Genomic DNA, 15,545 nt, shown 5'->3' on the forward strand with positions numbered 1-15,545 from the left:
CCTCGGAGCCGCAGGTTGTTGCACTGCAGCAAGAAAACGCCTCCCTCCGACAGCAGATCACTGCACAAAGCGCTCAAATTGCAGCTCAGAAGACCCAAATTGATTCCCTCCAAGCGAAACTGCAAGCTCTTGAAGAGAAGCTGGAATCAGCCATCACAGTGAAATCCTCTCTGCCCTCTACCATTTGCTCCTCCTCCGACATGGACGTTCAGACTCCCGAAGGATGCACTGGCAAGCGCCGTCGACCCAACACTCCCCTTGAATCTCTTCACCTTTCTGAATAATAATGAGAACTAACAGACAGCAATGCCAAGGAAAGTATAGGGGTGTTATTTGTAGTAATTAGAATATAAATGTGAAGAAAGTAAAGTGGACGAAAAGATGACTTGCCGCCGGCAGGGACCGAACCTGCGACCTTCGAATAACGCGTCCGATGCTCTACCACTGAGCTACGGCGGCGGTCATCTCCCCGTCCACTTTATAGGGTATATATGTGGATTGAAACTTAGGAGTGTCAGTCAGCGCCAGTCGCAGCCATGGCGGCGAGTGTGGAACACTCTTTTTTCTGCCTTTATGGCGTCACGTAGCTCGTGATCTATTTACGAGCAGGCAGCTGACCAATAATCCCTCGCATACTACCTGAAGGCATCATGTCTGCCAGAACGAGACCCTCGCTATGAATGAAGGAAAGATTACTTTTAAGGGCTCGTTTTTCTTTGTTAGACACAATAATAATGAGAACTAACAGACAGCAATGCCAAGGAAAGTATAGGGGTGTTATTTGTAGTAATTAGAATATAAATGTGAAGAAAGTAAAGTGGACGAAAAGATGACTTGCCGCCGGCAGGGACCGAACCTGCGACCTTCGAATAACGCGTCCGATGCTCTACCACTGAGCTACGGCGGCGGTCATCTCCCCGTCCACTTTATAGGGTATATATGTGGATTGAAACTTAGGAGTGTCAGTCAGCGCCAGTCGCAGCCATGGCGGCGAGTGTGGAACACTCTTTTTTCTGCCTTTATGGCGTCACGTAGCTCGTGATCTATTTACGAGCAGGCAGCTGACCAATCACGAGCTACGTGACGCCTTTATGGCGTCACGTAGCTCGTGATCTATTTACGAGCATGTAGCTGACCAATTATTGGTCAGCTGCCTGCTCGTAAATAGGTCACGAGCTACGTGACGCCATAAAGGCAGAAAAAAGAGTGTTCCACACTCGCCGCCATGGCTGCGACTGGCGCTGACTGACACTCCTAAGTTTCAATCCACATATATACCCTATAAAGTGGACGGGGAGATGACCGCCGCCGTAGCTCAGTGGTAGAGCATCGGACGCGTTATTCGAAGGTCGCAGGTTCGGTCCCTGCCGGCGGCAAGTCATCTTTTCGTCCACTTTACTTTCTTCACATTTATATTCTAATTACTACAAATAACACCCCTATACTTTCCTTGGCATTGCTGTCTGTTAGTTCTCATTATTATTGTGTCTAACAAAGAAAAACGAGCCCTTAAAAGTAATCTTTCCTTCATTCATAGCGAGGGTCTCGTTCTGGCAGACATGATGCCTTCAGGTAGTATGCGAGGGATTATTGGTCAGCTGCCTGCTCGTAAATAGATCACGAGCTACGTGACGCCATAAAGGCAGAAAAAAGAGTGTTCCACACTCGCCGCCATGGCTGCGACTGGCGCTGACTGACACTCCTAAGTTTCAATCCACATATATACCCTATAAAGTGGACGGGGAGATGACCGCCGCCGTAGCTCAGTGGTAGAGCATCGGACGCGTTATTCGAAGGTCGCAGGTTCGGTCCCTGCCGGCGGCAAGTCATCTTTTCGTCCACTTTACTTTCTTCACATTTATATTCTAATTACTACAAATAACACCCCTATACTTTCCTTGGCATTGCTGTCTGTTAGTTCTCATTATTATTGTGTCTAACAAAGAAAAACGAGCCCTTAAAAGTAATCTTTCCTTCATTCATAGCGAGGGTCTCGTTCTGGCAGACATGATGCCTTCAGGTAGTATGCGAGGGATTATTGGTCAGCTGCCTGCTCGTAAATAGATCACGAGCTACGTGACGCCATAAAGGCAGAAAAAAGAGTGTTCCACACTCGCCGCCATGGCTGCGACTGGCGCTGACTGACACTCCTAAGTTTCAATCCACATATATACCCTATAAAGTGGACGGGGAGATGACCGCCGCCGTAGCTCAGTGGTAGAGCATCGGACGCGTTATTCGAAGGTCGCAGGTTCGGTCCCTGCCGGCGGCAAGTCATCTTTTCGTCCACTTTACTTTCTTCACATTTATATTCTAATTACTACAAATAACACCCCTATACTTTCCTTGGCATTGCTGTCTGTTAGTTCTCATTATTATTGTGTCTAACAAAGAAAAACGAGCCCTTAAAAGTAATCTTTCCTTCATTCACCTTTCTGAAGAGGTCCAGGTATCCATCAAGACGGCCTTGGTGGATCTTGAAAAGCGGTTGGATAGCCGCTTCAACTCCGTCCACCAGCTTCTCACTGCACAGCACGAAGCTCTAAATTCCCTGCGCGCAGACTTCGCCGCCTACCCCCCGCCACGTCCTTCCAATATCTACAGTCAACAGTTGATAGCCTACAAACTGCCATGCTTGGAAGCATCCGAGCAAAGCCACCCCTCCATGCCCGCACCACCACCTCCTCCGGCGCCGCCCGAACCTCGCAAACACCGGCCGAGGCAACATCTTCCGCTGTTAAAAATGGCTGACCGATCCATCGTCACCATTTGGCAGTGGAACTGTCGTGGTTTTCGTCCCAAGCGTAACCACCTCCTTCTCCACCTACAACAACTAGACCCCTCGGACGCGCCTGATATCATCGTACTACAGGAAACTCACGCCGACGTCTCCCTCTCGGGTTACGTCGCCTACAACCAAGTAACTCACCATCCTCTGCCCCATCCCGTGACGGCCGTCCTCACCCGGCGGACGCTCGCTGTCAATCGACACGATCTACCCTTCCCTGCAGTCCATCACGTCTTTCTCGAAATACTACCTCAGCAACGTGAACAGCCCTCTCTGTTTATTCTCAACGTGTACAACCCCCCTCGCTCCACTGAAGATGCGTCTCTCCTAGCCTTGCTCCGTGCCGCTGCAGCGAAAGCAGCCAAATCACCCCTTCTTATTCTCGACGACTTCAACGTCAAGCATCCGGACTGGGGTTACTCGAAGGCAGATGGCCCCGGAAGGAGGCTGTGGCAGCTCGCTCACGACCTCAACCTTTCCCTGCTCACCGACCCCACGCAACCAACGCGCATCGGCAACAGTGTGTGCCGCGATACCACCCCGGACCTCAGCTTCTGCCGCAGCGTGCGCGACGCGCGCTGGTCTAACACGCATCAGTCCCTCGGCAGTGACCACTATGTCCTCACCATTCAAGTTCTCACCTCCCCCAGCAAGCCGCGCCCACACACGGCCCGCTATACAGACTGGGACGCTTTCCGAGAACGCCGGTTGCACTCCGCCACTTCCAACATCGAGGACCTCTCGACGTGGACCGACCAGCTGCTAGCGGACCTCGACGCAGTCACCGCCTCGATCCCCACCACGAAGGACCATCCGGCAACTGACGCCCGTCTTGCCCACCTGTGGGCCGCCCGCACCGGCCTTTGCAACCGTTGGCAGAGGCAACGTCACAACCGTCGCTTACGCCGCCGCATCGCGCACCTCGGTCGTACGATCGAGCAACACACCACCGCGCTCGCCCGCCAACAGTGGGAGCAGCTCTGCTCGGGTCTCTCTGGTCAGTTGGGCTGCAAACAGTCCTGGCATCTCCTCCGCCACCTCCTCGACCCTGCTTCCGCCAAGTCGGTCGCTCGGCAGCAGTTACAACGAGTGGTCCGGGCTTACCCCGGCGACACTCCGTCGCTGATGGCAGACCTGTCCGCCAAATACCTTCAGCTTCTGCCTCCTGGCACACCTCCTCCCCCTCTCGCGTCCTACTCTGGGGCCCCCAACCCAGTACTGGACGCCGATATCACGGAAGCGGAGGTCTACGCGGCATTACAGAAGCTCCGCACCACTTCCGCCCCCGGCCCAGATCGAATCCCCAACAAGCTCCTCCGAAACCTCGACGCCCCTTCGGTTGCTACCCTCACTTCGTTCCTCAACGAGTGCTGGCGCTCCGGCAACCTCCCCCAATCATGGAAACACGCTCGCGTGGCTTTCATTCCCAAGCCGGGCAAGAAACTCACAGTCGAGAATCTCAGGCCCATTTCACTCACCCCGTGCGTCGGCAAGCTTCTAGAACATGTCGTTCTCGCTCGCTTGCAAACGTACACGGACGCACACCATCTCCTTCCCCACACCATGCTTGGTTTCCGCCCCCACCTATCCACGCAAGATGTCCTCTTACAACTCCACCATGATCTCCTCGACCCACCCACATTTTCAGACACAAAGGCTCTCCTTAGCCTGGACCTTCACAAGGCGTTCGACCACGTCTCCCATTCGGCTATCCTTGCCGAACTCGCAGCCCTCAACCCCGGCACCCGCACCTACAACTACATTCGCGCGTTCCTCACCGCCCGCACGGCCGAAATCATCATAGGGGACCTCCCGTCTCCCACGTACGAGCTTGGCCCTCGTGGCACCCCTCAGGGTGCCGTCTTGTCGCCTTTTCTATTCAATCTTGTCCTCCGCTCGCTTCCTGGCAAGCTGGACCGTATCCCCGGTCTTAAACACACCCTGTACGCGGACGATATTGCTCTCTGGGTCACGTCGGGCTCTGACGGCCATATCGAGCAGACGTTGCAACGCGCAACCGACGTCGTCACGTCCCACGTGCACGCGGCCGGTCTTACTTGCTCAGCGGCCAAATCGGCCCTTCTTCTCATGCGGCCTCCCGACCGGCGTCGCTACAAAACTCCCCACCCCACCATCACGGTTCATGCCAACTCTACTCCTGTCCCCGTCGTTTCGCATCTCCGCGTGCTCGGGCTGATCCTACAGTCCAACCGCCATAATACACACACCATAGACAAGCTCTCGCTCTCGGTGCAGCAGACCGCACGTATGCTCGCCCGTGTCCGTGCGCGGCGTGAGGGCATGCGAGACCACGATCTACTTCGCCTTGTCGACGCTTTCGTCGTTTCCCGCCTCACGTACGGCCTTCCTTATACACGTCTCCTAAAATCGGAACGCGATAAAATTGACGTCCTCATCCGCCGGGCATACAAGACTGCCCTCGGCCTTCCCCCCAACACGTCCACCGATCGTCTTCTCCGTTTGGGTGTACACAACACGCTCGACGAGTTGATTGAGGCTCACCGCTCCGCTCAAGTGCAACGCCTTTACCGTTCGCCGACCGGTCGCCACATCCTTTCCTCCATCGGCCACGACACCTCCTCCCACCCTCCGGATCTGGTCTCATTACCCCATGCTATTCGAGCGGCGTTCTACATCAAGCCGCTACCTAAGAATATGCTGGCGGGCCACCACGACGCTCGCCGCCAAGCCCGTGCCGCCATGCTTCAAGCAAAGTACGCCGACCACCCGGCCGTCGCCTACGTAGATGCGGCCCGATACAGTGCACGCAGGGACGCCTTCGTAGTCGTTTCCGTGTCGCCCTCCTCAGCTCCTTTGGGGCCGACCATCACGGCTGGCACCGTCAGAACGCCTTACGCCGTCGAGGCGGAGGAAGTGGCCATTGCTTTGGCCGCGACCTCGGCTGACGCAAGCGTCATAATCAGCGACTCCAAACAAGCCATCTCCAATTTCGCGCGAGGTCTCGTCTCGCCTACCACCTTACGGCTACTTCGGCCCCTACTGCAGCAAGATGAGCAGTGCCGCATAGAACTGATCTGGGTCCCCGCCCACTCGGGTCACCCCGGCAACGAGACAGCTCACCAACGCGCTCGAGGATTCGTCGACCGAGCGGTGGGCCACTCAGAGTCGGACGCCCTGGTGCCGGAGCCCCTGGTCACCTACCACGACATCACTCAGCACTATCGCCTCGAGCGATATTTCTATTCACATCCTCACAGCAGCCTTCCCAAGCGGTCCGAGATCGCCTGGCGTCGCCTACAGACCCGCACCATCCCGTGCCCCCTCGTGTTTTCATACATGCACCCAGGTGCCATCGATCCACGCTGCTGCCTGTGCGGCAACGTTGCCTCGTTGAACCACATCCTCTGGGGCCGCCCGGAGGATCCCCCGCCCGCCGACCTCCTTTGCTCACCCCCCACCGAGGAACAATGGGAGGCCCTTCTCTCCAGCAACGACAGAGACATCCAGACACGGGTCCTGAAACGAGCGGAAGAAGTCATCGAGAAGCACAGCCTGGCAGCCTTCGTGGCTTAGCCTCCCTTACCCCTCACCCCTTCGACTAATAAAGTTGTTACTCACTCGAGGATTTCAGGGACACGTTGATTCACCTTGGGATGCTCGCTGATGTTGTCACGCTGGGGGCGTATCAGATGAACCACGTCTGGGCTATCACATTGAAAGATGCCACCGCTACGGAGAAGCTGCTCGCCGCAAAGGACGTCAAGGTGAAAGACCGCAAGTGCCTTATTATTGACCAAATGACCGTGGCGTTCGCTTCAAGATTCACTGGCTGCTTCATGGTGTGTCGGACGAAGACATGCGAACCGCACTCTTGCCGTAAGGGAAGGCCAGTGAAGTTTCTAGAGAACGTTGGCGTGCTCATGGCGTTGCAGACAAAGGCTCGACGACTCAAATGGTGACCTTGAAGTTGGGTCCTGGAGTCAAGATTGATGACCTTCCGCACCAAATCAAGGTTGCCGGCGAGCTTGCACTGATTGTTGTACCAGGCAGAGCCCCACTTTGCCTTCGTTGTAAATCTAGTGGACACATCCGTAGGGAATGCCAGGTGCCACGTTGCACTATTTGCCATCGCTATGGCCATGAGGCAACCCAATGTGCGAAAAGTTACGCAAGCGCCGCCGGATCCCTGAATCGCGTGGATACTTCAGAGCACCTTATGGACGAAGCGGATGCCGAAGAAAGACGGGCAGGAGTGGGACGTGAAGCCCCACCCACCGTTAAACCTTCCGAGTCGACCTCAGTAGAAGCGGCGGAGAAAAGCAAGGCATCTACCGAGGAGTGGCCAGCGCTGACGGAGGCTGCTGATGCGAAGGTCCGCAAAAATAACGACCTTTGCGCTACACCGGATGACAACGACGGGGACAAGCCCGCGGACATGGACATTTCGGAGGCTTCGACTTCCAGTCCGTCAGCCAAGCGGGCTCATGAGGACACTGGCGAGGCAACAACGAACGACGACGGTGAAGGACAACCCCCGAGTAAGACGGCCCCCATTCGACGGCCCTCTTATCGACCTCGAGCGAATCTGTCCACCAGCAAATCGGTGGCGGCAACTCCGCCACCTGCGCCGACGTAATTCTAACGGTGCCATGGCTCAACGCCCTGGTATGCCCTTTTTTCCTGAGGTAAGCACCAAGTTCCCAGCCTCTCTTTGATATCGCAATGATCTTCCTTGCTAAATCACTACGCATCGCGACGCTTAACGTACGAGGCCTTGCGTCAAAAAGAAAGCAGAGTCAGGTGTACCGTTTGGTGACCGTGAATGACCTCGACGTTGTAGCGATACAAGAGACTAAAGTAGATAGTGAAGCAGAAACTGGGAACATGGTGCGGTGTTTCACGTCGGTCTATGATACCGTGGTTAGTCATGCTATAGGAACATCGGCGGGCTGTTGCCTACTGCTGCGCCGTAGCTTGAGCCTATCGAGACGGGTAATAATTTGTTGTGACGAGCGTTTGATTGTTTATGATTTCCTTCTTGAGAATAAGGAGTGGCGTATTATTTGCGTGTATGCACCCAATAATGTAGAAGAAAGACGCTCCTTTTTTGAGCATGTTCGCCAATTCTGCGAATGCCAAAAGCTAGTCATTATTATCGGCGACTTCAATTGCGTACTATCTGCAGCAGATAAAACTAGCAGGAGGAATTTTAATGATGCAAGCACCAAAGCTCTTCGAGAAATAGTGAGTGATTTCTGCATTGAAGATGTAGGAAAATGTTTAGAAGGTTCACGTGCTGTACAATTAACTCATTACCAAGGATCGAGCCATGCCCGACTAGACAGAGCGTACGTGTCTCTGGATATTTTACTATTTTGTCAGCAGTACCATGTTATGCCGGTCTGTTTCAGTGATCATTGCCTGGTTAAATTTACTATTTCTAATCGGGCGGAAACGCGAAATAAATTTCAATGGGAGTTATGGAAATTGAATAGCAAGCTGCTCAAAGACGAGGTCTTTGTTAAAGAAGCAATTGCAATACTTAAGACACTGAATATGGAAAGTAAATTGCTCATGGGGGAAAGGTGGGAATTCTTTAAAAATCAGATTAAAATGAAAGCACTGGAACGATCCAGCGCCATTCGCTAGAGAGGCAAGAGCTCAGGAAAACAGACTGCGTTTGAACCTTCAGATGCTTATCAATCAAGAAACACGCAGACCTGGCGAATTCATCGAGGGCATCAAGACTATAAACCGCAAGCTAGAATTTATCGACATCGAGCGATACCGCGGTGCTTTAGTTCGAGCAAGAGCTGAGAGGCTGATAAGCGGGGAAACGCCGACGAAAAGAGCGTGGGGTGCGGAAAAGTGGCATGCGCAAAAGAAACAAGTAGTAGAAATTGAACGCGAAGGCGTAATCACTAAGGAAACAAACGAAATAGTTAAAACTTTTTCGGAGTACTATAGTGCATTGTTCGCTAGAAGCGTGGTTGACATCGAACTTTTCAAAAGCGAGCTCCTTACCTTGATAGCACGGCTGGACAACGAAACGAAAGAACTCTTGGAGCAGCCTATCACTGTTGGCGAGGTGAACTGTGTGATAGAGAGCATGACTTGTGGAAAGTCGCCGGGCCCGTATGGCCTTGGTGCTTCGTTTTATAAAGCTTTCAAGAACGCCCTGTCGCCGATTCTAACCAATATTTACAATGAAGCTTACGAGACAAAGTCTCTACCCCCGTCCTTCACTACAGCGCACACGATACTACTACCTAAAACTGACGATCCCGTAAAATTACGTAACGTAGCTGCTTACCGGCCTATCAGCTTAACTAATAGTGATTATAAAATTTTCATGAAAGTTTTAGCTCAAAGACTGCAAACTGTAATAACAGACATAGTGGGGCCACACCAGACGTGTGGCATCAAAGGACGTTCGATTAAAACGAATACAAGCATCGCCCGTTCTCTCCTGGAATGCTGTGACGTGACAGGTGCTGGAGTTGCCATGCTACAGATAGACTTCGAAAAAGCTTTTGATAGGGTTCCCCATGACGTTCTGTTGTGCGTGCTAGACCATGGCAATGTAGGCCATGTTATTAGAGATGGAGTCGCAATGGCGTACAGGTCGTGCACTACGCAGTTAATAGTGAATACAGTGGTCAGTGAGCGTATACCAGTGCGACGATCTCTGCGTCAAGGGTGCCCTCTTTCAGCATTGCTTTTTGGCCTATATGTTGAATCTTTTTGCCAGTGCATTATAAAGAGCGAACAGATACGCGGTTGTAAATTACAACAAGTAGAGGTGCCTTTGTTGGCCTACGCCGATGATATTGCCACATTTTGTACAGACTACGACAGCATTCTGCATGTTGCTAAAATGGTCAAGTCCTTTTGTATTGCAAGTGGAAGTGCTGTGAACTGGGGGAAGTGTCTCGGGTTCTGGCACGGTCAATGGCCGTCTACCCCAGACACGTTCGCCGACTTAAGGTTTGTTACCACTCCCGTTAAGTATTTGGGTGGGCCGCTGAGCAATTACATTGACAGTGAACCACATTGGCATGATGAGATAGATAAACTACGAGAAAAAGCCAATAACTGGAACGGATGGAACCTGTCAGTCTTCGCTAAAGCTACAGTATGTAACTTATTCTTCATAAGTAAACTGTGGTATGTCATGCAAGTGATTCATTGTTCGAGAATGAATGTCCAAAAGCTCCACCGCATATTCGCAGTGTTTATTTGGGGCTCCACGTGGGAACGAGCTAGCAGAATAAATCTGTTTATGCGAGTCCGTAATGGTGGGATTGGTTTAAGCCATTTGTACTTGCGCCAAGTAGTCAATCGTTTTATGTTCTTAAGGGATGTGGAACACCCCTTCCTGCGGACAATGTGCCAGCTGCGATTAAGTCAGGCCTTACCTGACTTCGTTGTTTCGACAGAACACGTGCACGGAAGCATTCGCGGTTTCCTCAAAGAAGTAGTTATGTCTGCGCGCCTTTTGTTTACTCGTTTTTCGTTGAGCTATTTAAGTGATGTAAGTAGGAAAAAGTTATTCAGAGACCTGCGTGAAATGGTGCTGCCTATGCCACTGTACAGAACTCAGTACAGTACAACAAAGGGAAAAGATGTTCTCAAGCGTGTAAAAAGAATGCCTGTGCCAGCAGGCGTGAAAACTTTCTTCTTTCGCTTACACACTGGTACGCTGACAGTGAAGACATGGATGGCCGAAAGGGGATTTTTCCTACCCTGGGGCGTACAGTGTGAAATATGTAAAAGAGATGAAACAATTGATCACGTGTTTTTAGAATGTTGGGATGCAGTGTTTCTGTGGGATATACTGCAGAGAACACTTAAGAAAGATTTTCCCCTGCACCCCCAAGGAATCAGGTTTTTGCCATAGACAGTGATGGTGGCGTACCCTATGACTTGATTATGCTCTTTGTACTGTACAGTGTCTGGAGGTGTCGTGTGGCAGTGCGAAATGTGGATGTTGGAGCAATATCGGCAAGTGAATACTTTAAGGAAAGCCTTCAAAGATTTGTGGAAGAGCAGAAGTCTCAACCCAACGTACCGGAATGGTTGCCGCAAGTAGAATTGTTGTTCATTCAGCGCTATTTTTAGTACCACGTTCTCTAAGACCAGAGAACGTTTTTAACTATTCACCCTTTGTTATATTATTGTATTGTTAACCAATCTGTATGTACTGAAACTGGAAATAAAAAAAAAATGCCTCCGTGGCGCAATTGGCTAGCGCGTTCGGCTGTTACCCGGAAGGTTGGAGGTTCGATCCCTCCCGGGGGCGTTCTTCTGTTTCTCTTGTTTTGCTTCTTTTTAATAATAGCTTTTGAAAAGTGTGCTCAAGTTGCCGAACGCGTATGCGACAGCCGCCTCCGTGGCGCAATTGGCTAGCGCGTTCGGCTGTTAACCAGAAGGTTGGAGGTTCGATCCCTCCCGGGGGCGTCCTTCTGTTTCTCTTTTTTTGCTTCTTTTTAATAATAGCTTTTGAAGAGTGTGCTCAAGTTGCCGAACGCGTATACGACAGCCGCCTCCGTGGCGCAATTGGCTAGCGCGTTCGGCTGTTAACCGGAAGGTTGGAGGTTCGATCCTTCCCGGGGGCGTCCTTCTGTTTCTCTTCTTTTTTTTTGCTTCTTTTTAATAATAGCTTTTGAAGAGTGTGCTCAAGTTGCCGAACGCGTACGCGACAGCCGCCTCCGTGGCGCAATTGGCTAGCGCGTTCGGCTGTTAACCGGAAGGTTGGAGGTTCGATCCCTCCCGGGGGCGTCCTTCTGTTTCTCTTTTTTTTGCTTCTTTTTAATAATAGCTTTTGAAGAGTGTGCTCAAGTTGCCGAACGCGTATACGACAGCCGCCTCCGTGGCGCATTTGGCTAGCGCTTTCGGCTGTTAACCGGAAGGTTGGAGGTTCGATCCCTCCCGGGGGCGTCCTTATGTTTCTCTTTTTTTTTGCTTCTTTTTAATAATAGCTTTTGAAGAGTGTGCTCAAGTTGCCGAACGCGTGTATGACAGCCGCCTCCGTGGCGCAATTGGCTAGCGCGTTCGGCTGTTAACCGGAAGGTTGGAGGTTCGATCCCTCCCGGGGGCGTCCTTCTGTTTCTCTTTTTTTTGCTTCTTTTTAATAATAGCTTTTGAAGAGTGTGCTCAAGTTGCCGAACGCGTATACGACAGCCGCCTCCGTGGCGCAATTGGCTAGCGCGTTCGGCTGTTAACCGGAAGGTTGGAGGTTCGATCCCTCCCGGGGGCGTCCTTCTGTTTCTCTTTTTTTTGCTTCTTTTTAATAATAGCTTTTGAAGAGTGTGCTCAAGTTGCCGAACGCGTATACGACAGCCGCCTCCGTGGCGCAATTGGCTAGCGCGTTCGGCTGTTAACCGGAAGGTTGGAGGTTCGATCCCTCCCGGGGGCGTCCTTATGTTTCTCTTTTTTTGCTTCTTTTTAATAATAGCTTTTGAAGAGTGTGCTCAAGTTGCCGAACGCGTATACGACAGCCGCCTCCGTGGCGCAATTGGTTAGCGCGTTCGGCTGTTAACCGGAAGGTTGGAGGTTCGATCCCTCCCGGGGGCGTCCTTATGTTTCTCTTTTTTTTTGCTTCTTTTTAATAATAGCTTTTGAAGAGTGTGCTCAAGTTGCCGAACGCGTATACGACAGCCGCCTCCGTGGCGCAATGGATTCCACTTCCGGCCGCGACAGCGTACGGACGTATTTTCATGAGCTCCGACGGAGCGGCGATAGCGGCCAAGCTCGGTCGCGGAAACAGGTTATCTGCAATGGAAAACGAATACCAGGTTGTTCTGCCCAGTTTGCCTACAGGTCGGTTTATTTTAAATACCGTGTTTTTGCACGCGGACGTCAAGGCTCGGCCCTACAGGGTAGAAGACTTTCGCGACGCTCTGGCTCAACATTCGGTACTCCCCGAGGTGGTCGCCTTGGGGGCGTACCGAATGAGCCATGTGTGGGCGGTCACCTTCAAGGACGCTGAAACGGTGAAGAAGCTGGTCAGCATCGGTGAACTGCAAGTTAAAAGCAAGCGCTGTATCGTCATCGACCCGGCCAACAGGGACGTCCGAATGAAGGTGCACTGGTTGCTCCACAGTGTGCCTGACGAGGACGTGCGCCTTGCCTTCACGCCTTTCGGTAAAGTCACCGACATCGTCAGGGAGCGCTGGAGGGCCGAGGGATTGACCGACAAAGGGTCTACAACGAGGCTTGTGACTCTGAAGCTGCACTCCGGCGTCAAAATCAACGACTTGCCACACCAGTTAAGTGTGTCCGGTGAGCACGCCCTTGTTGTTGTGCCGGGCAGGGCTCCGCTCTGCCTTCGCTGCCGGGGCACGGGCCACATCCGCCGCGAGTGCCGCATTCCGCGATGTGGCTTTTGTCGGCGATTCGGTCACGAAGACGGCCAGTGTGAACGAACGTACGCCAGCGTGACAGGGCCCGGGGGCAGCGACGACACCACCGACCTGCTCATGGACGAGGCTGACTTGGAAGAGGCGACGCCTCAGACCAGGGGCGTAGGCAGAAATTTTTTTCGGGGGGGGGGGGGGGGCACCTCCTTGATCTGTAATGGGGATGAGCAGGCAGATGTGGTCGAGTGTCATTTTCTGCTCTGTATGCTATGGCAAAAAAAAATTTCGGGGGGGGGGGGGGGGGGGCACGGGCCCGGTGTGCCCTAACGTGGCTACGCCCCTGCCTCAGACAAACGCCCGTGAAACACAGCCATCTACATCGTCCTCTGTTCCGGAGGGCGAGCGTGATAAGCGGCAAGTCGACGAAGCCTCCAAGGACCAGCATGAGCCCGTCAAAGGCGTCGACACTGCACCGACTAGACGGGATACGCCCCCAGAAGTGCAGCCTCCGGTGAGCGTGATTGAATCCGGCGAGAAGTGTATGGTTTCTTCACACGGCGAAGGGAGCCCGATGGCCGGAAAGCGGCCGCATGAGAGCACCGTCGACAGTGAGTCGCAGCGGGACGATGGTGGAGGCGGCGAGCCACCGACGAAAACGCCAGGTGTAAGACGCTCTCCATTTAGACCGCGACCTAACATTCCGGGCGAACCACGGCGGGCGGGCAATCCGCCTTCGTAAGAGATGGTTTTTATGTCGGGTAAAGGAGGGGGAGGGGTGGGGTGGGTTTGGGCCGAAAATGGTGTAGGAAAAAGCTACAATGTGGATCACTCTGTTTGCTTTGCTCTTGAAACGCGACAGCTTCACGGCCACTGGCCGGGTTTTGTTTCGCGGTGTCATCCGCGAGAAGAATATCGCAATAAGTTTCACCTCTGGTTTGTTCTTCGCAAAGGACACCATTCGGAAGGGCAACCTCCTTTGCAGCCATGGCCCAGCTAACAAAAGCGAGTTTGCGCGTAGCAACCCTGAATGTACGAGGGTTAAGCGCTAGAAGGCGACAGTGCCAATTAAGCCGCTTACTGCTCGAAAACGATTTGGACTTGGTCGCAGTTCAGGAGACCAAAATAGAAAGCCAGGAGGTTGCCGACCGAATGGTATCCGTTTTTCGTCCTCATTTCAATGTACATTTTTGTCACGCTGTTGGCAGTTCGGGCGGCTGTGCTGTTTTCATACGTAATGACTTTGGTAGTTGCGTACAAACGGTTGAGTCGTGCCAATCTGGCCGCCTTTTAGTGGTAGATTTTAGTCTTTCGGGTACGAGTTACCGCGTTGTCTGTGCTTACGCACCGAATGTCGAAAGAGATCGCACAATTTTTTTGAAAGGTTTCTAACGTATCTAAACTGTGAAAAAGTGATAATACTCCTAGGCGATTTCAACTGTGTTTGCGCAGCTGAAGACCGGTCCAAAAAGAGCCGTATTCACGATAAGAGCGCCGAGTTGTTATCGGAGATAGTACATGACCACGGTTTAGATGACGTGGGCTGCGTTTTTTCCAATGGTACTCGCCCGACTTACACCCATTCTCAGCGAGATAGCCATGCAAGACTGGACAGAATCTATGCCTCAGCCGAACTTGTTGTACTGTGCACTGCGTACGAAGTGAAACCTATTTCCTTCAGCGACCACTGTTTGGTTATTGCCGGCTTTGGCAGAGAGCAGGCGAAACCACATTTAAATTGGAACCTGTGGAAATTTAATGTGAAGCTCCTAGAGGACGATAATTTCGTAAGCGTAGTAACCGACGAACTGGAGAAGCTACACGCCTCGCAGTCAATAAATCTTGCTGCTGAATGGGAGGAGTTTAAACAGAGTCAAAATAGCTGCCATAGAAAGAAGTAGCATACTCAAGCATAAGCGGAACCAAAGTGAACGTGAGCTTCGTGAGCGGCTTGAATACTTTACCTGCATGGAAAACATCCAACCTGGTGTTTTTAGGAAGGAAATGAGAGACGTGAAGAGTCAATTGGAGCAAATTGACGCTGAGAAGTACAAGGCCGCGATAATACGAACAAGAGCGGAAAAATTGTGGGTCGGTGAAAGGCCAACAAAACGCGCGTTGTCTGATGAAAAGAAATATGTGTGCGAGGAAGAAATCCGTCAAATAGCTAGTGGCAACGATGTCACGTCGGATAGGAAGGTCATCATGCGCGTGATAGCCGATCATTTTACTTATCTGCTTGGACAACAAAGGAACACTATGGAAGGATTTCGGGAGAGATTTTTACCTTTTATGCCGAGGCTAGACGACGAAGTTAAAGCACGTTTGGAGGTGCAGATTTCTCTACGAGAAATCGAGGACGCAATCGGCGACTTGTCGCTGGGCAAGGCGCCCGGGCCCGATGGCCTAGGGGCCGC

At 52.2% G+C, this 15,545-nt stretch overlaps 1 protein-coding gene and 9 non-coding genes across 10 annotated transcripts; all 10 read left to right on the plus strand.

Annotated features, from left to right (window-relative positions):
- The first annotated feature begins 4,351 nt into the window (after positions 1-4,351).
- LOC125758439 (uncharacterized) lies at positions 4,352-6,343 on the plus strand. The gene has a single exon (XM_049415651.1). The coding sequence runs from the start codon at positions 4,352-4,354 to the stop codon at positions 6,341-6,343; it is 1,992 nt and encodes a 663-aa protein (XP_049271608.1).
- A 4,655-nt stretch (positions 6,344-10,998) lies between these two features.
- Positions 10,999-11,072, plus strand: Trnan-guu (transfer RNA asparagine (anticodon GUU)). The gene has a single exon. It is a non-coding gene; the product is annotated as a tRNA-Asn (tRNA).
- Positions 11,073-11,156: 84 nt separating this feature from the next.
- Positions 11,157-11,230, plus strand: Trnan-guu (transfer RNA asparagine (anticodon GUU)). The gene has a single exon. It is a non-coding gene; the product is annotated as a tRNA-Asn (tRNA).
- Positions 11,231-11,314: 84 nt separating this feature from the next.
- Trnan-guu (transfer RNA asparagine (anticodon GUU)) lies at positions 11,315-11,388 on the plus strand. Its single transcript has one exon. It is a non-coding gene; the product is annotated as a tRNA-Asn (tRNA).
- An 89-nt stretch (positions 11,389-11,477) lies between these two features.
- On the plus strand, positions 11,478-11,551 carry Trnan-guu (transfer RNA asparagine (anticodon GUU)). Its single transcript has one exon. It is a non-coding gene; the product is annotated as a tRNA-Asn (tRNA).
- Positions 11,552-11,636: 85 nt separating this feature from the next.
- Trnan-guu (transfer RNA asparagine (anticodon GUU)) lies at positions 11,637-11,710 on the plus strand. Its single transcript has one exon. It is a non-coding gene; the product is annotated as a tRNA-Asn (tRNA).
- An 86-nt stretch (positions 11,711-11,796) lies between these two features.
- Trnan-guu (transfer RNA asparagine (anticodon GUU)) lies at positions 11,797-11,870 on the plus strand. The gene has a single exon. It is a non-coding gene; the product is annotated as a tRNA-Asn (tRNA).
- Positions 11,871-11,955: 85 nt separating this feature from the next.
- On the plus strand, positions 11,956-12,029 carry Trnan-guu (transfer RNA asparagine (anticodon GUU)). The gene has a single exon. It is a non-coding gene; the product is annotated as a tRNA-Asn (tRNA).
- An 85-nt stretch (positions 12,030-12,114) lies between these two features.
- Positions 12,115-12,188, plus strand: Trnan-guu (transfer RNA asparagine (anticodon GUU)). The gene has a single exon. It is a non-coding gene; the product is annotated as a tRNA-Asn (tRNA).
- Positions 12,189-12,272: 84 nt separating this feature from the next.
- Positions 12,273-12,346, plus strand: Trnan-guu (transfer RNA asparagine (anticodon GUU)). Its single transcript has one exon. It is a non-coding gene; the product is annotated as a tRNA-Asn (tRNA).
- Positions 12,347-15,545: the final 3,199 nt, after the last annotated feature.

Source organism: Rhipicephalus sanguineus, chromosome 1 (assembly GCF_013339695.2).
Source record: "Rhipicephalus sanguineus isolate Rsan-2018 chromosome 1, BIME_Rsan_1.4, whole genome shotgun sequence".
Lineage (NCBI taxonomy): Eukaryota > Metazoa > Arthropoda > Arachnida > Ixodida > Ixodidae > Rhipicephalus > Rhipicephalus sanguineus.